General features: G+C 41.3%; 2 protein-coding genes across 2 annotated transcripts in view; both read right to left on the bottom strand.

Annotated features, from left to right (window-relative positions):
• Positions 1-23620, bottom strand: part of LOC129456504 (CD5 antigen-like) — a 48875-nt gene extending 25255 nt beyond the window's left edge. Inside the window, exons 1-2 of the mRNA XM_055224003.1 lie at positions 23543-23620; positions 23102-23380 (exon numbers count right to left, since the gene is read on the bottom strand). Of these exons, the coding sequence (XP_055079978.1) occupies positions 23102-23380; positions 23543-23561 (298 nt within the window). The 5' untranslated portion in view covers positions 23562-23620. The remainder of the gene's footprint in view (positions 1-23101; positions 23381-23542) is intronic.
• ndc80 (NDC80 kinetochore complex component) lies at positions 1415-13585 on the bottom strand. The gene is made up of 17 exons (XM_033973352.2): positions 13494-13585; positions 12664-12759; positions 12236-12316; positions 11677-11788; positions 11099-11271; positions 10521-10623; positions 9332-9421; positions 8591-8684; positions 8105-8205; positions 7197-7341; positions 6061-6266; positions 4524-4664; positions 3427-3516; positions 3001-3093; positions 2496-2626; positions 2188-2290; positions 1415-1657 (listed from the first exon to the last, which is right to left on the bottom strand). The coding sequence occupies exons 1-17, from the start codon at positions 13499-13501 to the stop codon at positions 1529-1531; spliced, it is 1896 nt and encodes a 631-aa protein (XP_033829243.2). The 5' UTR covers positions 13502-13585; the 3' UTR covers positions 1415-1528.
• Positions 23621-26961: the final 3341 nt, after the last annotated feature.

Here is a 26961-nt window from a genome sequence, read left to right as displayed (position 1 = left end):
AAATAGAGCCACTGCACGTAAGTTTGACCATAAAAGAAGGAAATAGAGCCACTGCATGGGAGCTCGAGATCAATGAATCCAACTCGGTCGATGTAAAAAGACGACAAAAGGAAATAAAAGCAGACGGCCCGTGTTGGTACAGCTTTATTTTCTAAACCTGCAGGTGTGTTCATCCTGTGTTGATGTCGCGTTGGTGCCAGTTTTCAGGCAGGTGTCCGTGTACCGTCTTTCTGTGTAAATATCTCATGTTACAATATGAAAACCTGCGGCTTATATTCAGGTGCGCTCTATAGTCCCAAATTTACGGTATTTGGGAAAAGTATGACTCAAGTAAAAGTAACTTAAAGAGTAACTGTCAGGACAAAACATTTGATTTGTTATGTGAAGTTAATGGAACTGGATGGACAAAACATGAAAAAAATGCACAAAATCTGGTGTTTTCAAAGGAAAGATATAAAAATGAGACAAACTAAATCATATCTGAAGGAGCAAGAAGCACAAAGGTTCAAATCATTTCATATTGTTACATAAAGCTCGTGTCACTCACAGCGAGAAGAGGAAGCACAACTTTTACTCGAGTAAGAGTACTGTTACACTGAAGAAAATATTACTTTATTAAGAGTACTGTTACTTCAATAACGATATGAATCAAGCAGCAGTACAAGTATGGTGCTAGAAAGTGACTCTGAAAAGTACAATTTCTTTAAAGTGACTTAAATGTGAGTGCCATCCCGATGGTGTGAGACTGGATGTTCCACCTTGTGATGTCATGAAGTGGTAGTTTAAGTTAAGAGCTCCTTTTACCTTTAGCTCAGTAGAGATTGGCAGTTCCAGAGCTGAAATTATCCAGATGATTCTAGTGAAGGTGTATGGAGTTTAAAAACACAGTGGAGCACTTCCTGTATCACCACACGATGACATCACAAGGTGGAACAGAGTGTGTTCAGTTTGAGGGAAGAACTCAGCCTAAATCTGCAGGTTTGTGTGTTAAACATGTGAATGAAACAAAACACAACTCCAGGTCTGTGTGTGACGAGGAAACATTAAAACATAGATCAGGAAACAGATTTGCCTAGAATGTTCCACAGTGGTGTAATTTATTCAACTACAGATGGTTTTATTGCAAATTACTTGGTTTCCTGCTTGTCTCCATGAAGATCAGTTTCTAACCTTCCATCTAAAAACTAACATAGTGCCCCTTTAAATATTTGCACCAAACTCCAAAAAATAAAAATACAAAAAGAAATCTTTAAATTAAATATATGAATCTGATTCCTCTTGAGCCACATGAGACCTACTACTGACAAAGGGCTGTGCTGCCCTCTAGTGGTCCAAAGAAAAACAGCAACGTATTATTTACAATCAACAATTTTTATTATACATTTCTAAGACAAAACAAATACACTTTAAAGAGGTGGTATTTTACTTCTATGGGGTATTAACTGCTAACACATAACATTTAAATCACATGTTTCCTTTAGTTTTGAAAATGCTATATTCGCCAAAAAACAAACAAACAAAAAACGCTCTACAGGCAGGTGGCTTTGGCTCTAAAGTTCTTCAAAGTGTCTCGTAGCTGGAGAACAGCAGCGTCGTCTTCCTCCACGGCCTTCGCACAGACGCGCTTCACTCTGCTGTGCACGTCCTCCAGACATTTCTGTGCAACATACAATGAAGAGTTGAGAGTAAATATGCCTTTGACACACAATCTGTACAGCCAAAAACACTTTAACAATACTTTAAAGGAAAATCAAATACTAATCCATACTAAAACTATTTTGAGCAGGTATCAATACTAAGGAACACATTCACAGGACAGAAATGAACCTGAATCTGTTTGTACTGATGTGTCTGTTTCACAAGTATAAGACACAGAGCAGTACACACCATGGACCACTTTGAACCTACTGCACACTGAGGGATTACACAGATATAAGACACATGGAACTAGAACTCTAAGTACAACATTTATTGTGGAAAATCACAGTCTATCGTCTAAATAACTAAGTCCATTCCTTAGTATCAAAATTGAGTTTGAAATTTTAGTATCGTGACTCTATTTTACAAAGATGCACGGGTCTTCTGCTGTTTTGTGTTTGATTGTTAAAAGAGTGATCTACTGCAAAATGTCAGGTGTGTTAAATGATATAAACAGAAACCTGAGGCAGAGGTTTGTGAGTGACTGACCTCTGTGATGCTCAGGTGATTCGCTGCAGTGGCCAACACAGAGGCCAAGTTATTATTTACAGTTCTCCTCTCCTCATTTGTCTCCTGCAGAACCAAGTGGTACCTGCACAAAGATAAACACGTGTATTTCATCAAACATTAGTACAGACCTGCCTCTGTTTGCTGTTGTTTTTCAACTCTCACAATGCACTGAAAATGTGAGACCCCTAGTGGCCAATGAAGGGATCAGAGTGAACACAGCCCACTTCTGCTGAAAGAGTTTTGTCCTCCATCTGTGTTCACACATGTTAAAGTGGCTCGTCTCTTACTGTTGCTGCGCGGCTTTGAGCTGCTGCACTGCGTCGTCGTAGCCGTGGTTCACCTTCTTCTCCAGCAGAGAGCGATGTTTGTCCATGGACTCTATCTCCGCAGCCCACTCCTGCTCCTCACGCTCCAGGTCCTACAGTTTACACACATTTTAGTCGAGTCTTCAGTGGTGAATGATAATTTAGTCACATGGATCTAAAACAGTTTGTGTCGTCTAAGTCTAAGTACAGACATTTTAAAAACTCTAACCATGGAACTTATTCATAACATGAAAATCATGAAACTATGATATAAATGGACTTTAATAGAAGTGATAATATTAATAATAATAATAAAGGTGATGATCACTATTATACAGTCTAACACTTTATATTGAGATATTGGTTCGCACACACTCGCACACTCTCACACACACTCGCACACACCCCCACACACCCTCACACACACTCACACACACCCCCACACACACTCACACACACCCCCACACACTCACACACCCTCACGTACCCGTTTCTGTGAGTCCAGGCGATCGTCCAGTTTTCTGATCTGTTCTCTCAGCTGCTTCAGGTCGTTCACTTTGTCTGAGATGTTTGAGTTCACCTCGAGCACACACACATTTTTAAATTATATTGTTTTAGTTGCATACACAGGGACTTCAGGAAGATTTCAGACACTTTTTAACTGTTTACATGAAATCAAGTGTACAAAATTTTTTTCACACTACAAATTGTATTTTTAAACACCCAAAGACACTTTACAGTGTGTAATTCATTCAGTCCAAACACCATCAGCCCCTCTGACCACCACCTTCATTCATAGGCAATGTGGGCTAAGTGTCTTGCCTAAGGACACGACAGAATGCAGTCGACTACCTCCAGTCCACTATAACTTTATTTCTGACACTGTACACAGCAGGTGTGAGCTGAGACCCACCTGCTCCACAGACTCCTCCAGGCTCAGCTTCACGTTGGCCAAACGACTGTTCTCCTCCTCCACGTCACTGATCAGCTTCCTCAGTGGCATCTGAATAACACACAACATTACACACCAAAACATTTAAAGGCTTTAAAAGAGGGTTCAAAGAGCTTTAGACATGACCTGTGTCCCCAGATACAAGCTCCAAGTGTTCAAAGCAAATCCAGCTTTGACCCATAACTGGATATACTCATTTATTCTGAATTACAACATAGGACAGGATGGACAAGTTTATGTTTTAAGCTTTGAGTCTCTCATTTGGGCTGCCAGTTTCAGTGTTTAAATCCAGTTGTTTTAAACCTGAAATGCCTCTCTCTGATCTGAACGGCCACTACCTAAACCCCAGCACCTGCAGACAATCACGACTCAGTGCTAGTGCAGCCTCTGCAGCTCAGACAGTGAATTCTGGAGGTTGTGAACATGAGGCCTGGTCTGTGAATACAGAGAAAAACGACTGCATTTTCCAGACTACAACTGACACTTTTTTCATAGTTTGTCCAGGGATGTGACTTATATGTGAAATGATTCAAATATATAATTTCACATCTTGGTTATTGTCGCGCTGACACTCTAGGCTTGTACCAGTATGACAGCCACGTGGGAGCGGCACTTTATCTACGTCCAGAGGTGATTAACTGTTAATATCTTACATTAACAAACCAGACACGTGTTCAGTTCTGTCTGTGCTTCATGGAGCTGAATAAATATAAATGTGTTACATTAGCGTGATGTACTGATATTCAGCCTGTTGGTCCACGTTTTATTATTATTATAACTTGCCTTTAAAAGGTAAAATGTCTGTTCTTTCCAAAAAAAAATGTGACTTATAGTCCAGAGCGACTTATGTTTTTGTCTTTTCACAGGTGCGACTTATAGTCTGTAAAATACAGTATCTGCAGGTTGAGACAGTTGTGATTGTAACAGCAGCTTTGTTAAACTACTAAGATGCTACATACAGTTCCTTTAAAATTCTTTGACTCATAATCATCATTCCCAGAGATTATTGGAGATGCATTTAAGCTTTTCAGGAGTTTCAAAGTCAGTAGTGTTTGCACCTGTATCTGCGTCTTGTGCTGGACCATGTTGGAGTCTCCAGGTCTGATCTCAAAGTCGTGTCCACAGGCGTTCTCCGCAGACACAGGGATGAGCTTCAGTTTACGGGCCAGTTTGTGGTACTCTGCCAGCTTCAGCTCCATCTAAGACAAAAACACATTTAAGTAAATGCAGTGGATTAAGTCTGCGCCACATCTTTGAGTCAGGTTTAAAATTCAAAGTATGTTTATGGAAAAAGGTCAAGAGGTGCTGCTTTAACTGCTACACGCTGCTGATACTTTGACGCATGTCATTAACATTCTGAGGGTGTGATGCTACCTGGAGGCACTGCTCTGTCTGAGGCCTTGTTAGACTTTAACTTTGAATTTAGGCTTTATTTTATTTAACACAGTATGTGCACAAAGAGCTGACAGTTGAACTACAACACGTGAGCTGATTTGTGCTTTTAAAACAAGTCCCTCTCCAGTCACATTATAGTCAGAAGCTAGCTAGCATTAGCAATCACTTTTTCAGTTTGTCACTTTCACCGTTTTAGCTAAAAAAAAAAAAAAATCAAACTTCTAAACAGAATGATGAACACTTGATCACAGGCTCCTGAAAATGTGCTGTTTAAATCCATTTTGGATTTTTTCTTGAGTTTTCAGACAATCTTCAAACTTTTTTTAACAGTGTTTGATAAAGTGTACATTGTGTCTCCACGGTAACTGCTGAACATTCCACCATACACGTACAAGCAGAACACCCCCGGTGCGATGTCACTGCAAAGTATCAGTTCTACAGACAGATATGTATTCTGGGAGATCAGTTTTATCTCCCCTCGATGGACGAGATTGACAGATGGATTAACCAAAGAAACATAAGATTCAACTGTATCAAAACAAAGCAGATTTCTGTCAAATCAATGGGCAAAGTACAGATTTGTTCTGAATTAACAGTGAAATTATTTGCTGTGAGCCTATTTCCAGACTAAAGGGAAAGTAACAGGGCTAAACTCCAGTGTGGTTGGCAGGTTTGATACATATTAGACCTGAGGAAACGTTCACACAGAAAAATGCTGTTTCACTTCACAGGTCTGTCGCAGCTGTTTGATTGTCTAAAGTTGATTGAGTTTCCATGTCCATTTGGTAAAAATATGTAATTGTGATTTTTCTGAGAAACAGTGATTGAACAGAATCCCATTAAAACATGAATCTCAAATCTAATCACAAAGTTCACATTTTAAACACGTTCAGAAGAATTTATTCAAGACTGAACCATGAAGTGACAAACTAATACGATAATAAGAGTCACACTTCAAAACATGTTTGTACAGAACTAAGACCGGAGGTTTTGTTGTTTGTGTAGAAAATGATGGTATTTTTGCGATTTGCCAATTGTGATTTCGTTTTGAATATGATTAATGTTACAGTCCTATTTCAAAAATGCTGTTAGATTCTCCTGTGTTAAACCCTGCCCCCTGGCCCCTGCCCCCTCGCTCCTGCCCCCTCGCTCCTGCCCCCTCGCTCCTGCCCCCTGCCCCCTGCCCCCTGCCCCCTGCACCTTCTCCTTGACTTTGGCCAGAGCCATCTCCTCGTTCCACTTGTGCTGCTCGGCCTCCTCCAGAGATCGGCTCAGGCTGGAGATGGTCTGCTGCAGCTCGTTCTTCTCGCGGTTGATCCTCTCCACGTCGGCTGGAGTGAACTTCTGATTCTGCAGAAGCACCTGGAGTTGGTCACGCTCACGCTTCAGGGAGTCCAGGTGACTCACTACAAACAGGTACAGTGCCATAAGGATGTGAGACGATGCTAACTGAGCAATCCTCCAGGGAACCACAGACGCAGTTAGATTAATACAATTTTATCACCAGCACAAATAACAGAAATCTGTCAGGGCTGCACTTTAAAAAGACACATTTTTTGTAACATTTGTATTGTTAATGGGCTTTGAACACCTCTGCATTGGCATCTCATGTTTTAGAACTAAATCTCACTGTATTACAACAAAATTAAGCATTTTTAACAATACAGATTTTAGCCGCCCCACGGGCTGGGACATTTTGCCTGAAAACAAAATGGTCATTTTCCCTCCCCATTGGGAAGATCTTTTTTTTTTTTTTTTCATAAAATCTTTTATGAATGAGGTCAAACAATCTATTGAATTAAACATGAAGGTACATTTCATTTGACGTCACTGGCGTCAAAGCAGTCAGTGCTGTGTGGTCTTGAGCTAAACTTTGCTTTGTGGCCAAAAATTCTTCCAAACAAATCAGTTTGAACATCAACTATTTTTATACTGTACTTATTGCCCCCATCCAGCGTAGAGAAAACACTTCTTTCCATCAGTCCCTGATCTGGAGTTGGTGTTAGCCTGACATCTAGTGGCAGCAGTGGGAACTGACCATGGAAAATACAAAACTGAAGCTCACCATTTCGACATGGCCAGCATGCTAATATTAGTCCACAGTTGTAATAAATGCAATGATGATTTATGAACTTTAAGACAGAACGACGACCTCTGGATTTCTACCTGTGATGCAACAATCCTGGAAAACTGAAACAGTGATTTATGAGGCTCAAAGCAAGGTGACCTCATAGACGGGATTAATGAAACAAGCTTGAATGAGAAAAAAACATACAACAACAGGTTTGTGTTTGTGAGGGGTTATAACATGGTTAAAGTGTAAATCTGCCTCACACCTGTGTTGTCGAGCTCTTCTGTCAGCTCGGTGTCTTTGCTCTCCAGGTTGGATTTAAACGTGTCCAAACTGCTCCTGTAGCTCTGCAGCTTCTTCAGGTCCGACTGCAGTTTCACTTTCTCCATCCTTTTGGGCATCAGACGGTCCTGTTCAATGAAACATCAACAGTGAGCGCTGAAATGTGACTGAGGTGAGGTCTTTTTCGTGCAGTTGATGGAGCTCCACTGATGAAGGACCCTGTTTTCTGCAGATATGATCTACATTTATCAGGGAATCTAAATACATTTGTTGCCACTCGTATTTCTCACAGGTTTTTTGGTAATCACCAACTTTTCTGAGGCAGAAACAGCTGATAGCAGAGGACACATCACACACTGCCGACTCAAACTTTTGCCGTGCTCCAACCATGATGTGCTCCGTGGGGTCTGGAATAAACCCGGGGAGTTGTCACGAGTTTTACACTTTTTTTGAGACTCATATTGTGCATCTATAGATCTTTCAAGAGAACAGCTGGTGTGTGGATCACATGGAGCGGATGTTTTATTAAGACCATTTGCACAATAGCATAATTTCAGGAAATCTTAAACTATAAACATAGGTTAACCCAAAAGATTATGGCTTTGTTGTCTGCAAATGTTCAGCATCTTCTAACACTGGCGTTATTCTCATATGAGGCCGATCTCCAACCAAGATCAGCCCTATACATCACCAGAGCTCATCAGCCACCGCTCTGTATTCAAAACAACTGGTATGAAAAACACATGGGTCGATCTCTAGAACTTGTACAAGTGCAACAACAATAAGGTTGAATCTGAGCAGAACGTGTCTTGCTCCTGCACAAATACGTGAGGAAAAAACATTGTACAGGACCTTTCAAACCTTTAAAATGTTAATCACTAATAAACTGACCGTGTGGCTCTCCTTCTCCAGCCGCTCCACCTCTTCGCTCAGGAACTGGTGTTTTTCCTCCATCGAGGCCAGATACGCCTCGTCCACGTTATACAGTTTTTCTGCAGACACAAAACGTCTCAAAACACACGAGGAAGAACAGTGACATTTTGAACAGACTTTGGCTGAAATATGGCGACTGGTGCTTCAAGATAAATATATTTCACAGATAATTTGCATTATTGATGTTAATGCTAAATCACTCATTTTTGGACCAAGAATTGAAAAAAAATGCAAACAAGCCACACCCCCAGGTCAGAGGTCAAGGATGGATGTTAAAACTGTTATTTAGGAAATGTGAGACACTTAATGCCATATTGAGGAAAGTTTTGGAATAGTAATAGCATCTCCATGGAGACAAGCAGGTAGCAAACCCTCAACAAGAAAAAAAACAAAACAGTTCACCTTTAATATTGTATAAATATTGAGGAGAAAACTAAGACTTACGTAATTTCTGAATAAAAACCTCGTCTTCGTCCTCAAACGTGTCCTGTCCCTGGATGAACTTGGAGTAGGTCTCTGCAGTGTAGTCAAAGAACAGCTGAAACAAAAGAAGAACACGTTTAAAGCTGCACTATGTCACTTTTCCGGTGGCGGGTCAGTCACCAGCTCGTCTCCATGGAGTGCTTCCTTTTCCAGGAATTTTCCACAGTATGGCATTAAACCCATCTCCATGAAAACAAGTCAAGTTCCACATACTGTGGAACATCTCGCTGTGGGTGTTCTACATGTATCTCTGTGGTGGAATGTTCAGTAGGTACCATGGAGACACAATGCACACATTAGCAAATACTGTCCAAAAGTTTTAAAATAATCTGAAAACAAGAAAACATCCAAAATGCATTTAAGCAAGACGTTTTCAGAAGCTTGTGATCAAGACGAGTTTGATGTTCAAAAAGGTGAGAGTGACACAGACGTTCGGCTAAAGCTTCATGTGAGAGACGTGTTTAACAGCACGGGTCAGCTCGCCTGTCGTACTTCAGCTAAATCACTTCTTTATGGTCAGACTGTGCTGCTCTGACTGAAGCTGTTAGACTTTAATCTGAGCTTTATTTGACCAGTTAGAATCACATGGGGAATATTTATGACATCAGCTGCAAAGTATCTATAACATCTCCAAGGAGACGAGGCGGCGCCCCCTACACCAGAATAGTGACAGTGCAGTATTTTAGTATCAAACACATTTACCTTGTTGTACTCCACTCCCTCCTCGATGTTTCGCTCGTCTTCACAGAAGTCACTGAAAAGAAGCTCCTGTTTACTCAGACTCTGGGTGATCTAAAAACACATTCACAATGTTTATGTGCACGCCAGGACTGTGTCGCCACGACGACACTCAATTTCAATACAGCAAATACAAAAAACATATATTTTAGACAATAGATTATAATTTTCAACTCAAATAGTTTCTTTCATCTTTCCATGTCGTGTCTTGTACTAGTTCCATTTGGATTAAGACATTTCACAATCTATTCAGGCTTGGTCCAGTTTTGTGATTTGCTGCAGTATCGTAACAAACTCTGAAGCAGAAACATAACGATAAACAATAATATTGAAACTAGTTAATGCCTCTGACACAATAAAGCAGTTTAAGACCAGTCAACCGTTTTAAAAATAAACTGTCATTAAAAGGCCTGAGTTGCAACAAGTTTATTTCTGGGTTTCAGATGATCACAACATATTTAACACAGATGGAGCCAAAATAAATACTGTTAAAATGCCAATTTGTGTTGTAAAGAGGTTTATGGGTCCAGTCACTCGGGTAAAACATTTGTGCATTTACCGTTTAGGTATTTCATGACAAAGTTCAATGTTATCTATCGGGAAATGTGGCTCTTGCGCCCCCATCTGGACAAATGGCATCATCACATTAGACTCTGAAATCCACCAATAGCAGAATTCAGCAATATTTAGCCACAGAAGTGAGTTAAAGCTTTTACAGCTCAGACCTTATATCACAACAAAAATAACTAAAATCTCCATTATTGCAAAGAAAATGTGCACACGATAAATACTGAGCCCAGGAATATACTGTCCCAGCTTTCATAAACTGAGCGATAAGTCGATGTAGTGATGGACGTGACAAGCCGGGCTGCTTGTTCAAATGAGTCTCTAGTTTCGATTCTAGTTTCAGTATCAATTAGTATCTGGAGATCAGTGATTTTGACAAATAGAGAATTTCTCAATCACGATGATGAGCTCCCAGTTGTTTTTAATTGTCACATCTCCAAGCCCCATCTTCTGGTACTTAAAAGGACAAAGATTTGTTGGGTGGTACTGGGTGTGAAGTTTGAGAAGCACATGATCTATGGTCCACTTCTTTCTATTCGCCCTTAAAGTCCAGTCAAGTTAAAATGAAGTGTTTTTATCTTCTGACCTTGACAGTATCAATGAGCCACATGAGGGCCCCGAGCACCTGGGGCCACGTGTGAGGGGCGCCCACAGAATACATGGAGCTCTTGGACAGCACAAACGGATACCTGCAACAACAAGACAAACTCTGGTGTTTTTATTGTTCATTATTTTACATTCAGTCCACACTTTGTAAACCGCAATATTGAGATTTTGCAGTGACATTGTGCTGGGGGTGTTCTGCCTGTATGTCCATGACAGATTGTTCAGCAGTCAGTATGGTGAGACAATGCACACATCAGCAATATGTGTCTGAAAACTCAAGAAAAACAAACACAACATGGATTTAAACCGCCTTTTTAGGTGTTTGCTTTTCAACAAAAGGTGAGAGTCTCTCCACAGAGGCATTTCACCGCATTGTTGAAAAATGATTCATTTTTTAACCCTAAATGTATAAACTGAAAGTGTTTTTGAAAACTCAAGCCTCAAACGCAAGACACTACAGGAGAACTGAAACATGCAGGAACTGAAATAAAGTTTGAGTAAAGAAATGATGGGTTTATAGCTCGTAAAATAACTCTGTGACCCTGGCTTGTTGATTACCGCAGGGCTTTGAGCAGTGCAGGGACCTCCTCCTCCACCTTCTGGTTGGGCATCTCAAAGGTGGGGTCGAGCTGGCGGTAGATGAACTCAAACATCTTCACAAACTCTTTGGTGGAAGGAGACTGAAGCATTTTGGGTGATAAGGGGCCTGGGAAGCCTTGGTCAGTCAGGAACTACACACAAAAACAGATATTTATATAGATTTATTTATATTTACAATTTATTTTGAAGTCTTTTATCTGATTAAAAATGTATTTTAATGTACAATAAAATAATTCTGTTCATCTTTTAAATGCAGGGTTCTATTTCATCCACACTGACCACAGAACATTCAGTCATTTCAGCATCGCCCTCTAGTGGTCATCTAGGATTCAAAGAACATTTTACCCTAGAAATAACACACTCAACACCGAACTGTGTTTCATTGGTGAACAATTGGTGTAAATGTTTTATTTGCATGTAATGTAACAGAATGTGAACCTGTGTTTTGTGATGATCTTCTCATTAATTATAAAAAGCATTAAAGTTATACATTTCTGTCTTTCAAACCGTGTAGATGAGTATTTATGAGTATTGACCTCATGTAGCTGTTTGATGCACTGTTGAACGTAGGACTTGTCGTGCAGAGGGCGGACATCTTTGATTTTCTCTGTTCCTCCGAAACCCGACATGGCCCCGACTCCACTCGTCCTGAGCAATGACAAGTGAATATGAAACAGATCTGACAAGACGTGGGAGATGCAACTAAAATCTGAAAATACCGCCTTGTTGTTTTGGAGATAATGAAATATACCAAGTTATAAATTTAAAACTATCCAAAATAGCAGAAAAATAACACAATAAAAATAAAAAGTAATAAAAACATACAGTGTAATCTCCAAAAACCAAGGTGTAACATGCATTTTTATGGTTCATTTTATGGTCCATTCACATTTTGTGTGATACTTCAGCCTCAAACAAGACATTTACTGATGAATTGAGAAAAATATGCTCTAAATACCGTTATTGAAAAAGAAAAAAAGACAACAAGGTATTCATTTTTGTCAACATCACCCATGTTTTGATCTGATCTGATTAAATGCAAGATAAAAGTTTAATGCCATACTGTGAAACATTTACAAATGAGTGGTATCATACCTGGCCCCAAAGAAACTGGTCCTTCTCTCCGACGTTACAGACTGAGGCTTTGACATACTCAGCTTCCCAAATGAGGGTTTGCTGCAAAAAACAACAACAAAAAACATTGTTAATTTTTGTACATTATTCAAGTTTTTACATTGAACTGAAATATAGAAAGAGTAGTTCCACGACACCATTTGCTTCTACTTCATTCAATATTTGAGCATTGTGCACATTACCTTCACATATAATTATATCGCCTGTCTGAATAATGACTTTATTGACTTATTGTTCAATAGAAGACAGATGGAACAATATGCAAACATGGTGCAAACATAAAGGCACAAAATGGCTCTTACACCAAATGTCACTATGGTCCCATGCCTAATCATCAGTCACGTGTCAGTTTTCAGATGTTTTTGAGCTCACAGCTGGTGCAGTCTCACCTCTGGGGGGTGGTGTAGATCATACTCATGCGGTTGCTGTCCTGGACCCTCATTGGCAGCTCGGACATTCTGCCTCCTGCTCGGCTCATTCTGCCGCTGAAGTAAAAACACAAGATAGAGTCAGAGATGGACTGAGGGATTAAACAGATGAGACAGAGCCAGGTTTGAAAAAATAAGAAACATGAATGTGACAAAACTCTACTCTCATATTTTCTGTATTTGTTTCCCACAGGTGTCTACAGTCATGTTTCTACAGGCACACTAAAAATATAATCATAATCTGATTTTGGGATTTGTGAGAAAACGGAAAAGTCATGTTAATAACAATCTGGACGAACATTAGAAGGAAAATGTTTCATTTTTTTTTCTAAAATAATGAAACCATCAACCAATGTCACGATAATATGTGATATATATTAGTATATTATTTGCTGTTACAAGCCTGTTCCACATGTTGTTTTTGTTAGTTACAAACATAGACTGTATCCAGCTACTAAATAAAATAAAGAATACAAAAATACTTATACACACAGTCTGTGGTTACCAGTAGTTATTTAGTTAATGATAATAAAGCTTAAAATGTTTAATTTGTTACAAGATCAGATATATCTAAAAATCTCTGTAACTACAAAACTATTATCATCATATCATATATATTTATTCAATAGCAGGGTTTACACTTTTAAGCTAACCATAAAAACAGAGCTGTACCGGCGACTGAACAACAAAACACCGGATTTTCTTTCAATTCCCAGATTTTAAAGCTGACAGACGACAAACCCAAGCGCCGCGCAGGATAATGATGTGATTAAAAGTATTAGATCACGTACCGATCCATAGTTTAATCCGTAAAAACTGCAGGAAATAAATAAACAAAATTCAACCGCGACAAAAAGACGAACTTCCCGCTTAAAACAAACCAGACCGGAAACTACGGCAAGCAGCGAGCCCGGGGGAAACGGCAGCTTCGCGTTTTTTAGTTCCGCTTGTCAAATTTTGTAAACAGACGACGCAAGTGGAAGCTGTAATTACAGTTTTAATGATGATTAATGATTAAGAAATGCGTTTGCCATAAGCACAAGTAAAACAAAGAGGCTCAGTGTCAAAATAATTATTAAACGACCCATTTTATGTTATTTTTTGTAATCATGTTGTTCCCTCATCACAAACAGACCAGGAGTTGTGTTTTGTTTCATTCACACATGTTTAACACACGAACAAACCTGTATATTTAGGCTGAGTTTTTCTCTCAGACTGAAAACACTCTGTTCCACCTTGTGATGTCATCATGTGGTAATACAGGAAGTGCTCCTCTGTGTTTTTAAACTCAACACACCTTCGCTAGAATCATTTGGGTCATTTCAGCCCTGGAATTGCCTATTTCTACTGAACTAAAGGTAAAAGTAGATGTTAACTTGAAAACTACCAGTTGATGACATCACAAGGTGGAACAGAGCATTTTGAGCTTTGGAGATGTTACAGACTAATAATAAAATGTTACTCAAACTGTGAATGTGTGAATGAAACAAAACACAACTCCAGGTCTGTTTTTGAGATTTGGCAGCATTATAACACACATTAAAGCTCACAGTAGTCAATTGCATTATATAGGATAACATAAAAAATGTACTTTCTAGTAACTGTACCCTTTAAAATGTACTTTCTATAGAGTGATATTTCACACAGATTCTATACATGGGGATTTTTATATGAATTTACTTAAGTTTCAAGATAATTTGTATTGATATATATTTTGTTTTGTCGACGCCACGGCCTGAACTCAAAACCTTTAGTAGGATGTGACTGAACCTCAGTCAATTCAAACTATGCAAAAAAAAATTAAATAAATAAATACATTAAAAATAAATAAATTAATAAAATAATAATAAAATAAAATAATAATAATAATAATAATAATAATAATAATAATAATAATAATAATAATAATAATAATAATATAAAATAGATACTTCTACTTCTCAAAAATATAGTGGAGCAGGGAGCAGCCAGCAGTGAGAAAAGGGGCAAAGTAATAACTAAAGTAAAAGTATCACATAATGTAGTGATTTTGATAAAGAATCGTGCTGATTTCATCATGTTTTAATTTTCCTGATCATTTTTATTTATATACTTTTGTTTGCTCAAATAAAACAGACAAAATGCAAACATGAACGTGTTAGAAAAAAATCACCTCAGTCACTTCAAACTATGAGACGACTCAAAAATGTAGTGGAGTAGAAAGTACAGACAGTGAAGTAAAAAGTACCCACTGTAAAATGGAGTAGATTTATTATTATAGTACAAATACCTCAAAACTATGCCTAAGCGCTTTAAATTTTCTACTTCTGTCCAACATTGGCATTTTTCAGAAAAATACTACATGCTACATCATTTGCATTTTTAAAATGTAGTTAGTCAAAATATAATTATTATTTACATAATCAACACAGCACAAAACCTCTTTATAATATTAAATAAAATACAAAATGGATTTAAAGAGCACATTTTCCGAAGCCTGTGATCAACGAGAGTGTCGTCCTGTTCAACTAAAGGTGAGAGTGACTCACTGAAAAACTGTAACTGTGGCAAGGCAAAGTTTATTTGTGTAGCACAATTCATACACAAAGTAATTCAAAGTGCTTTACAGAATAAGAAAGACATTAAAATCACACAAATCAAAACATAAATAATCACAAATAATCATCATAAAATCAACATTTAAACAGAAGAGGCAGAATAAAAACCTTTCAGTCATATTCACAGATAAACAGAACTGTTTTGAGCCTGGATTTAAACATTGTCAAAGTAGAGGCCTGTCTCACATCTTCAGGAAGAATGTTCAAAGTTTTAGCTGCATAAAACTGAAACACTGATTCTCCATGTTTAGTCCTGACTCTGGACCAGCAGGAGGCCGGTCCCTGAAGTCCTCAGAGTGTGAGATGGTTCATGTGGCACTAACATGTGGGAGATGTTCTTTGGTGCTGGTCCATGTAGAGACTTGTTCACAATCTGAGCTGCTTTAAAGTCTCTGAGCCACAGGAGCCAGAGACCTGAGCACAGGACAGATGTGCTCGTACTTCCTGGTTCTAGTCAGGACCCGAGCAGCAGTGTTCTGGATGTTCTGTTCTGTCTTAAGGCTCGTTTGGAGAGGCCAGTGAGCAGGACGTTACAGTCGTCTAACCTACTGGAGACAAATGCATGGATAAGTCTCTCTAAGTCTGGCTTTGACAGTATTCCTTTGATTTTTGCAATGTTTTTTAGGTGGTAAAAAGCTGCAGATGTTATTGATTTGATGTGGCTGTTAAAGTTCAAGTCTGAGTCCATGATTACCCCTAGATTTCTAGCCTGATTTGAAGGTTTTAGAGAGAGAGACTGGAGGTGACACTTTCTCTATGTTTCTGTGGCCAAAGACGATGACTTCAGTCTTGTCTGAGTTTAGCAGAAGAAAGTTGTTTTTCCTCCACACACTGATCTGTTGATGCAGTGAATCCACTGGTCCATATTCACCTGCTGCAGTGAGACATAGATCTGAGTGTCATCTGCAGAGTTGTGACACATTATTGCTGCGTATTAACTGGCCTAACGGCAGCATGTAGAGATTGAACAGCAGGGGTCCCAGGATTGACCCCTGGGGTACCCCACAGGTCAGGGACATTTTATCTGAGACACATTTTCCATTTTCAAAGTACTCTCTGTTTTCTAGATAGGACTAGATTGAACCAGTTTAGTGCTGTACCACAGATGCCCTCCCAGTCCCCTAGTCTCTGTAAGAGGATCCCATGATCCACAGTGTCAAAGACAGAACTCAGATCTAACAGGATCAAGACTGAGACTTTGCATCAGTGTTCAGGCGGATGCCATTTGTCACCTTGATAAGAGCAGTCTCAGTGCTGTGGTGGGTCTAAAACCTGATTGGAAAACATCAAAGGAGATGTTCATGTAGATGAACTTAGACTGGTGACGATCTCTTGGACAGTTTTGTCAGTTACAGGTGCAAAGTGAGTCAGCTTTAAGTGTCTAAGTGGCTGCTGAGTTGTTATTTGCATTTTTAATGCCCTGAACCTTGTCATTAAAGAACACTGCAAACTCATTGCACTTAGATGTAGAAATTAGTTCTAACGTCAGTGGAGCTGGAGGGTTTGTTAATCTGTTTACTGTTGCAAACACGCCACGACACGAGAGTTGTTACTACAACTTCCAATAATGTCAGAAAAATACCTCTCCCTTGTTCTGCATAAACTGTGGTTGTACATATACATCTTTTCTCTGTAAATCTCATAATGAACCTGGAGCTTTGACTTGCGCCATTCCCTTTCGGCCCTCCAGCACTCCCTTTTCTGTGCCCTGTTTATCTGTTTATCTTTAACCATTTTAACCTTCATCAGGGCAATGGTGTCCAGAACATTCAAAACTCTTGAAGTCACAGAGTTCAACAAATCATCAAGATTAGAACATGAGGCATTTTCAAAGTGTAACATTTCCATGAACAGTGCACCTGTGTTATCATTTATGTGTCTCCTTCAAACAACTGCAGGACCAGCCGCTGGTTTGGGAATAACAGACAGGTCCAAGAAGACACAGAAATGATCAGACAGAGCAACATCCACCACATTGACATTTGAAATATTTACTCCTTTTGTGATGAGCAGGTCCAGAGTGTGTCCTCTGTTGTGGCTCGCTGACATGCTGAGTCAGACCAAAGGTTTCAAGGACAAAGGTTTCATCTTTGCCAAGGTGACCAAGGTTAATTGTTATTATGGGCAAAAGCTCATTCCACACACTGTCAGTAGATGGCACCAACTGTCTGCTGACAGTAGGCGTGTTTATACATTGTTATTTGTCAGTGCTATGATTTTTGGTATGTTTTTATTCGTCTTTGTCATAACTTTTGTCTCTGTCAGGACTCTACCTGTCTTTATCGGGACATTTGGACATTTGTCTCTTTCAAGACTCTACCTGTCTTTATCAGGACATTTGGACATTTGTCTCTTTCAAGACTCTACCTGTCTTTATCAAGACTTCTGTCTCTGTCAGGACTCTACCTGTTTTTGTCAGGATTTTTGTGAATCGTCCTTTTACAGAAATACCATTGAGATTCAAACAGGAGGGATTTTAATTTAGTGACTTGAGAGCAGGTGAGTTAGCATGCTAACAATGCATTTCCTAAAATAAAAGGGTTTATAATTAGATATAGACAGAACTCAAGAGCGGCTTATAAGTCACATTTTATTAAAATATGTGTAAACAAGCAGGTGCAGGACATTTAAAAAGTGAATCTTAACAAAGCTACATTTTACAGTGGTCCCTCGTTTATCGTGGGGTCACGTTCTAAAAATAACCCGCAATAGGCAAAATCCATGAAGTAGTCACCCTTATTTTTAACAATTATTCTATATGTTTTTGGCTGTAAAACCCCTCACCACACACATCACACAGGCATTAACATTTTCTCACATTTTTCTCTACAGTTCAACAGCCAATCAGGATGCACAACACAATGCACGCTCATACACTGTTATGTCTTTCTTTACCTTAAATCTGTATTTGTTATGGATGTTTTTGACCTAAGCTTCGTAATAGCGTCTGTTGTCATGTCTGTGTGTATTTCTTGTGCGTCTAGTGACCTCCAGCCCCTTTGATGAGACTAAACTGGTATGATTGTTTTGATGGTATAAACACACTGTATGTATTTACATTTGAGCTGAGGGCGAGACGACTCTATTAGGGACAATTGATTCAGTAAACCAGACTTTTTGATTCAAGACAACTTGTTGATTTTATATTTTTAAGGATTTTACTATTTTGAAATTCCACAATACTGTAAAAAAGCATGCAAAACTACACCAAGAAAATCTGTGAAACAGCGAGACCGTGAAAGGTGAACCGCAATATAGCGAGAGAACATCGTATACACATACTCCTTAAGTTCTAACTGAAATGTCAGACTCATTTGGAAGATGAAAGCAGAGCTGTGATTGGCTCAGAAGCTGTGCTCGGTGGTGACCTCAGGGGTGATGTCATGCATGGAAACGAGGTGTGGACTTCCTGTGGACGGAGTCAAGACAAGCAATTAGCCCAAACTGGGGTTGTGTTCAGATGCCCTCCCACAGCCCCTCTCTGCTCCACACTGCCCCCCAGTGACCTGAAACCTGTGTTTGTGTAATACCTCTTTTACCCAGCAGGGGGAAAACATTTGAGCTTTTATTTAGAATGATTTATGTTTGAATTTGTCCTGCAACTGAGGCTTGAGTGCTCAGTAGAGTCTGTTTTCACCTACCCCCTATCCCCGCCCCCTGCTCTGTACTTACAAATTCAAAAATGTAGCCTGTGTGTTAGCCTGTGTGTTAGCCTATGTATTAGCCTGTGTGTCAGTCTGTGTGTTAGCCTGTGTATTAGCCTGTATCTTAGCCTGTGTATTAGCCTGCGTGTTAGCCTGTGTGTTAGCCTGTCTGTTAGCCTGTGTGTTAGCCCGTGTGTTAGCCCGTGTATTAGCCTGTGTGCTGTGAGTGAAACAAAAAACGAGCCTGATAACAGCAGTTACAGAGAGAGGGGCCATGATTTTTACGTAGAAAGTGAATTGGAGTCAGAGTTAGTGGAGCCGAGGCTCATGCTCACATCCTGTTCATTTGCTTATAACAATGAGTGAAACGTAAAATACAGATATAAATATGTTCTAGTGTCATGTGTCTTTAGGATGAGGCGCTGGGCCCAGTGTGTCTGTCTAACGCGCAATAATCCCGTGGTGACAAATGTGTTTCTATTCCCTGATAAATGTAGATGATGTGAGCAGAACACAGGCTCCTCCCCTCAGTGGAGATCCAAAAACTGCACCAAAAAGGCTGTTGTCCCAGCGCTTGGAGGACCTGGAGGACCTGGTGTGGGTTCATTCTTTAGTTTAGGTCAGAACATCTCAGACTGTGGGGTTACCTGTGCGACGCTGCTCCCTGTAGATCAGCACCAGCAGCACAGTGCACACGGCGTACGGACTGGACACCAGCAGAGGGCGCACTAGCCACAGCATCCACAGAGAGGGAGAGGAGGGAGGAGGAGAGGAGGGAGGAGGAGGAGAGGAGGGAGGAGGAGAGGAGGGAGGAGGAGGAGAGGAGGGAGGACCTGAAGTGAGAGAAAATGTAAAGTAAGATTACAGTATTTTTTCTAAAACTGTCCCAAAGAGAAGGTTCAACATTTGTGGAGCAGAAGTTTGGACTAAGCTTGGCCTTTGAGAGTATCTGGGTGGGCTTAGTGTTTATTTATTTGGGTTCGGGGGATTTGAGGGTTTGTGTGCTTTTTTTGTTTTTTTGGGTTGGGAGGTCCAGGTTTGTTCTTCTTTCTTTTGCACAAAGGTTGCGGCCCTAAAGACGAGACTTTAGATGGAGAGAATTAATGTTCTCTCTGGCTTGAATTCCCCTCAAAAGCACCAAAGCATTATACTGTCACTTTCCCGGTCCTTGTCTTGCCTTCTACCCTGTTCTTTCCCTCCCCCTCCTGACTGAGCCAGAGCTGGGCTGAGCCTTGGCTCCTCCCGCGCGCACCTACAGCTCATCAGCGCAATCAACGCCACCTGCCGTGGATAGGAGGAGCCAGGACCAGACACTCGGTGCCAGATCGTCCGCGTGTCAACGTGACTACCTAGCTTGTTCTAGTTATTTTTGTATTTACTTGCTGTTACCTTGCTCATTGGATTTTTGTATGCTGCTCTTCAGATCCCATTTCCTGGTTCCCCCCGGCTCCTGTGCTCCCAGCTTCGTTCCAGTCCTGGTATTGTCTTGTCTCCTCTTGTTCCCGGCATCCTACGTCTCTGGACCCTGCTACGCACCCTGCTCTCCGTCTTGGCTCTGTTTGCCCTATCTCAGCACTCCCCGTTCCCGGACCCCAGCTCACACTCTGCTCCCCGCCCCGGCGCTGTCTGCCCTGTCAGCCCCGTTTTGCCGCCCGCACCCAGCCTCCTGCTCCCTGCCAGATCAACCCGCACTATTGTACTTTTATTCACTAATTGTAAATAAACACTGTAAACCTTTCCAGAGTACTGCACTATTTGGTCCCATTTACCTGGCTTTACTACATATACATTTTTTACACAGGAAAAATATTCACTTCGAATTTATGTAAGAAACTCATTAACAACAATGAACAACTGGCAAATATTTCTGCCATAGCCACCAGTGGAGGAACCATCACCTCAGATCCTGAAAAAAGTAACAGATTTCTACAGTAAATTATATACATCTGAAGTAACACACAATACAAAAGCATGTAGTGATTTCTTAAGCTCTGTTAATTTACCTAAAATGCCACCTGAATCTGCCAGTGCTTTAGAAACACCTGCAACTTTGGAGGGATTAAGTAAAGCCATTCATTCTATGAATAAAGTTAAATCACTGGGGATGGATGGAATGTCACCAGAGCTGTATGTTTCCTTCTGGACTCAGCTTGGCCTGTTACTTCTAGACATGATTAACTATTCTATAATCAAAGGGTCTTTCAATGACAGCACCAATGTGGTGATTATTTCTCTTTTACTCAAAAAAGGGCAAGCCACCGACTGACTGCTCCTCCTACCGGCCGCTCAGCCTCTGAACACAGAGCTCAAAGCTTTTGCAAAAATTCAACAGACTAGAACAGACTTCTCTAGCTTAGCTTCCCCCTTTTCCCTTCAAACGTAACAATCAGCTCATGTCGGTACAGTCCTCGTTTCACTGTGGATAATGACACACTCTTACAGCTTCAGCAGCATCTTCACAAAGTTCTGGGCTTTTGTTCTTGTGTTGATCTTTTGGTTCATCTCTGGGACAGAACCCGTCTCCTTCCTGAGGCTCTGATGGTTGGACATCCCCATGGTCTTTATACTTGTGTATAATTGTTTGAACAGATGAACGTGGCACCTTCAGGCATCTGGAAATTGCACCAAGGATGAACCAGACTTGTGCAAGTCCATAATTCTCTTCCTGATATCTTGGCTGATTTCTTTTGACTTTTCCATGATGTTACACAAAGAGGCAGAGTGTTTCAGGTGTGCGTCAAATACATCCACAGGTGTGTCTCTAATGAACTCAGATGGTGTCAATAAACCAATGAGAAGCTTCCAAAGACATGACATCATCATCTGGTTTTCACAAATTGTTTAAAGTCATAGTAATGTTACTGTATGTAAACTTCTGACTTTGAAGAAAGTGATGAAAAAGTGTCTAAAAAGTCCTCTCATTATTCTGGCATTTAGCAAATAGAAATGTCCTAAAACAGGAAAAGTTTAGTCTGATGTCATGTCTGACAGTGAGAAGAAAAGTATATGTGTCTTTTTATACAGTGTATGCACTTCTTTTTTCAAGTGTGCGTTTAATTTATGTTCTAATGGAAGACAGGGAGTTTTCTTCTAATCTGCTCGAAATAAATGAATGAATGAATGAAATTACATCATCAAATCCTAAACGTTGAAGGCTATGCTAAGTAATAAAGTTTCTTAGTTGCATCACATATACATATATCAAAATATTGAATGCATATTAGTTTGAAAAAAGCTTAGATGCATTATATAATTCATATATCATATCAAAACATAATTCATAAATCCATATTATCATGTAACCACCATTTTTATACTGAATGCATATATTCTTTGAATGCTGTATCCTTTTGAAGGTTGTTTAACACTCACTAACTATTCACTCATTATAACAGTCTCTCTTTAAAGGCAACATTGTGTGATATGAATTATGGGAAACTGTTGGGTTTGTGTAGACACTCCTTTACAGAGATAAGGCTGCCGGAGTAGACTCAAGGCCGAAAAACAGACCGGTGCAGCCCGGAGAGGTGAACGAGGCCGGAAGGAGGGATCAAGGCGTCTACCTTCTCAACAATATTTGCATATTCATGTTGCATGTTACATTTTTGTCTTTGGGGCCAGGGAAAGACAGACAGAGCCTGCTGCACATTTGAGGGATAGATCATTTGGCCCCGGGTGCTGTATTAGATTGTAACTGTCAGGGGAATAAACTTTTGAGATTTGAACTGATCGAATCCAGTCGTCATTTGATAGAACACGCCTAACAACGTGAACATGACCCATTTGAATTTAAACTGTAGTAGGTCTAAAGTCTGACATTATGAACCACTCAATGCTTTGGTTATAATAAGAAGGTCCCGTCCAGTAGAGGGCGCCGTGACACCTCTGACTCCACCCCCCTCCTCACCGATGACTGAGTGTGCTCAGATAATTATGTGTGTGTGTTTGTGTGTGTGTGTGGCCCCTCCCACCAGCCTGAGCGGCTCTGAACAGACAAGAGTAAAAGTGAGGCCCCGCACCATTACCTGTGTAGTGAGGCCCCGCCCCTTTACCTGAGCAGAGGCCCCACCCCTTTACCTCAGCAGTGAAGCCCCGCCCCTTTACCTGAGCAGTCAGTCCCCGCCCCTTTACCTGAGCAGTGAGGCCCCGCCCCTTTACCTGAGCAGGTGAGGTTGACAGCGGCTCCAGAGGAGCAGGTCTCTGAGCCGGAGCGGGGACAGTCCATCAGAGCAGACTCATGGCCCTCACACTGGAACTTCTGCTTCAGAGGAGAGAGCGCCCCCTGGAGGAGAGAAGGAGCCCCACAGCCCAGCTCCCTGCACAGCACCTCTGCCCCCTGCTGGTCCAAGGCCCCTTCACAGACCCAGGTCCAGGACTGGTCCCAGATCTGCACTGATCCTGAGCACAGACTGGGCCCCGAGACCAGACGCACCGAGTCTGTGGACACACATGTGTGACATCATCACTCTGAGCCAATAGGACACACACAGGGCTGTGACATCATCACTCTGACCTGGTGTAGTCGTCCTGTGTGTGTGTGATTAGAGAGACGAGAAAAAAACATCTGAGAAACATAAAAATGTGAGATCAGACTTTTACCTGAACACTTCACCTCCATACCCGAGGAAGAGGAGGATGACTCATCGACACATTCTCTCACTGCAGACTTCTTCACACAGTCAGAATAGACCCGCCACACTGGACTATGTGGAAAATCACGTCTCTCTTCTCGATAAACAGCAGAGCCACAGTCCAGGTCTCTGCACACAGCAGCTGCGTGCTCCAGGTCCCAGGGTCGTAAGGGCTCCACCCGTCTCCACTCTCCTCTGTGTCTCAGCTCCACAGTCCCAGCACAGCGACTGGCCCCTCCTTCCAGCCTGAGCGGCTCTGAACAGACAAGAGACAGAGTGAGCCCCGCCCCTTTACTGGAGCAGTTAGGCCACACCCCTTTACCTGAGCAATAAAGCCCCACTCAGCCCAGAGATGTCATGATGCCTGCACTTTCTGTATCCCTGTGTGCTCTCCCCCTCCCCTACCTGTCTGATTCCGGAGCTAGGCGGAGTTCCCAACTCCTCCCGCGCGCACCTGGAGCGGATCAGCGCAATCACCTCCACCTGCTGCCACTCGGTGCCAGATCATCCGCGTGTTTAACGTGAATGTTCCAGCTCAGTTTTGTATTTTGTTGCCTGCCTGCTTGTCTCTTACCGGATTTTGCTACCTCCCCAGATTCCTGCTCTCCTGCTCGTTCCTGCTCCTGACTCTGCGCTCCAGCTCCGGTACAGTCCACCCTTTGCCTTCGCCTCCTGTCCTGTCTTGGTCTCCGACTTGCTTCCCGTCTCCTGCCCTGGCTCCCACTCTCTGGATTACTCCTGCTCGGTCCTTCCTGGTCCCGTTCCTGGTCCTGTCGTACTCCGGCCCTGGCTGTCTCTGTGCCCGCTCTGGACTACCCCTGCTCAGCTTGCCCTGGTCTCGTCCCGATCCTGTCCTCGTTCCGGTCCAGGCTCTCCTGTTCCTGCTCTGCACTACGCCCGTCTGGTCCTGCCTCCCGCTCCCTGCTCCCCGTGTGTGATTAATGAACTATTGACTATTATTTCTGCACAAACTGTAAATAAACACTGTAAATCTGCTCCGAGTCTGCACTCCTTGGTCCGCACCCGCACCTGCCATTATGACAAGAGTAAAACAAAAATGGACAAACCGGGCAAAACTTTTAGAGCAGAGATGTCCAAAGTGGGGTCCGCGGGCTGAACTTGGCCCTCATGCAGCTCTAATTTGGCCCACAAGCAGACTCTGAGACTTTATGAATAATATGTTTTGATTCAGTTTGGACTGAAAAGACTGTGAGGAGATGAATGAGAACAGTCCTGTCTATTTCCTCAAGTCAATGTCATTTCTTTATAGAAGAACATTTTTCTGTTCAAACTGTCATCAGGTTTGACCCTCCACCCACTAATGTGTATTCACTTTGACCCACTGTGGAAAATACTTTGGACACCCCTGGAGGGAGGAGCTAACTACACCAAAACAGTTAGGTCCTCCCTTCAGACACATATAAGGAAGTGTCCACCAGTGACCTGTCCAGAACTGAAGACACACTCTGACCAGACTGAGGGATTACACAGACACTATGTCAGAGCGGTTATCCTGTGTGCTCCCTCTCACCAGGAGGTTGTGGGTTAGACTCCTGATCTGAGTGGAGTGTACATGTTCTCCCTGTGTTACTGTGGCAGAGTGGTTATCCTGGTGTGTGTCTTTACCTGAGCTGTTGTCTTCTGCCATGAGCCCTGCACACACAAAAGTCATGTCACAAAATGGTGTTTGTTGGTCACATGACACAGAGCTTCACACAAAATGGCGGCTGTTGTGCTCCTTAAAGCCACAGGCTGGTTTCATGAGTGTGATGGAAACAGGAAGCTCACTATGGCCTGTCTGATCAAGCTGTGTTTGAGTTTAGAAACACTTTAATATTAATCAAATGTACATTTATTTTGACAAGTGCTGAGACAGAGTTTCAGACACACATGAGCCACTTCCTGTCAGACTGAAGTAGTTGCAGTGTGGGGCCAAAAGAACACTTTGACAAATAAACAATGGTGGAAGAAGTACTCCATCTTGTTACTTAAGTAAAAGTTCAGTCACCAGAGCAAACAAATACTCATGTAAAAGTAGAAGTATCACATGAAGAAAAGAGAGCCAGCTAATGCAGCACTTGTCAGAGTGACACTACTGAAAGGTCATGCTATTGTTGATTTGAGTTTCCTAAAGTCATGTGTAAAGTTAAGTGCCATGTATCACCCGTAAACATTCAAAGATTCTTTAAGAGAAGTCACTACAGCCTAAAAGGAGCACACTCATTCAGACAGATTCAGAACCAAACTTATGGAACAAAGCCTGACCCCTGACCCCAAACACCAGGATCCACAACAATAATGAGATTTAAACATTGATGAAACCAGCTCATTAAGTTTGAAAAGCAGAAAAGGCCAGATATCTGCTTGCAAAGAATGAGTGTGATGGAAATGAAATGCTTTGAAATGTTATTGTGTCAGTCCGTGCTAAAGTTTAGTGTAGAAAAGGGGCAGATCACATCAGACGGCTCTTTCTGCTCCGTTTCTTTTGTGCCTCGTACGTTTCACTTTATGACACTGTCCATGTCTTTTTATATTTTAGGAAATAAGTAAATCAAAGACAAACAAGTCTCACTTACCCAAAGTGTAGAAGAACCAGACCAGGACCAGTGCTCCGAGGGCCATAACGGGACCAAACCAGGACTGAACTAGGTCTAAACAGGTCTAAACCAGGACTAAACCAGGACTAAACAAGGACTAAACCAGGTCTAAACAGCACTGAACAGAACTAAACCAGGACTAAACAGGTCTAAACCAGGACTAAACCAGGACTAAACCAGGACTAAACCAGGATTAAACCAGGACTAAACCAGGACTGAACCGGACTAGACCAGCTCTGAGACGTGTTTGAGAGTTTCCTGTTTTTAACATTTACTTATCAGTTCATTTGTGGTTTTCTTGCTCAAACTAAACTCGCCATAATCAGATTTTTTTTTTTTACTCAAATATGTGTTTGAATGTTCATATTTTAAAACAGACACTAAACTAAACGAGTGAGGAGCGATGTCCAGTGTGTCTATGGACAGATGACCCCTACGGTCAATCTCTCCGTTTGGACCATTTCATTTTCTCATTGACTTATTATTATTGTCACTGCTCTATGTTTCTCTTCTCTATTCAAGGCAAGTTCTTTGTTCTGTCACTGGGTAACTCACAATAGCAGTAAAACAAATTCTGAAGTTGATGTGATGAAAGGTCCTTTATTACACAAAATGGATCTATGATGTAAGTCATAATGTTCCCTCCTCAAAAACACACCTGGAGTTGTGTTTTGTTTCATTCACACATGTTTGAGTAACTCTGTATTATTAGTCTGTAACATCTCCAAAGCTCAAAATGCTCTGTTCCACCTTGTGATGTCATCAAGTGGTAGTTTTCAAGTGAACAGCT

Source organism: Periophthalmus magnuspinnatus, chromosome 9, assembly GCF_009829125.3.
Source record: "Periophthalmus magnuspinnatus isolate fPerMag1 chromosome 9, fPerMag1.2.pri, whole genome shotgun sequence".
NCBI classification, from domain to species: domain Eukaryota; kingdom Metazoa; phylum Chordata; class Actinopteri; order Gobiiformes; family Gobiidae; genus Periophthalmus; species Periophthalmus magnuspinnatus.
The sequence above is the reverse complement of the archived record's forward strand: the minus strand, read 5'-3'. Positions and strand labels throughout refer to the sequence as shown.

Coding starts and splice junctions, on each gene's coding strand:
- ndc80 (XM_033973352.2), bottom strand. Junction 11,272..11,676: donor GCATCAAACAGCTACATGAG/GTCAATACTCAT, acceptor TTTTGTGTGTAG/TTCCTGACTGACCAAGGCTT. Junction 2,627..3,000: donor GCCTGGACTCACAGAAACGG/GTACGTGAGGGT, acceptor TGTAAACTGTAG/GACCTGGAGCGTGAGGAGCA.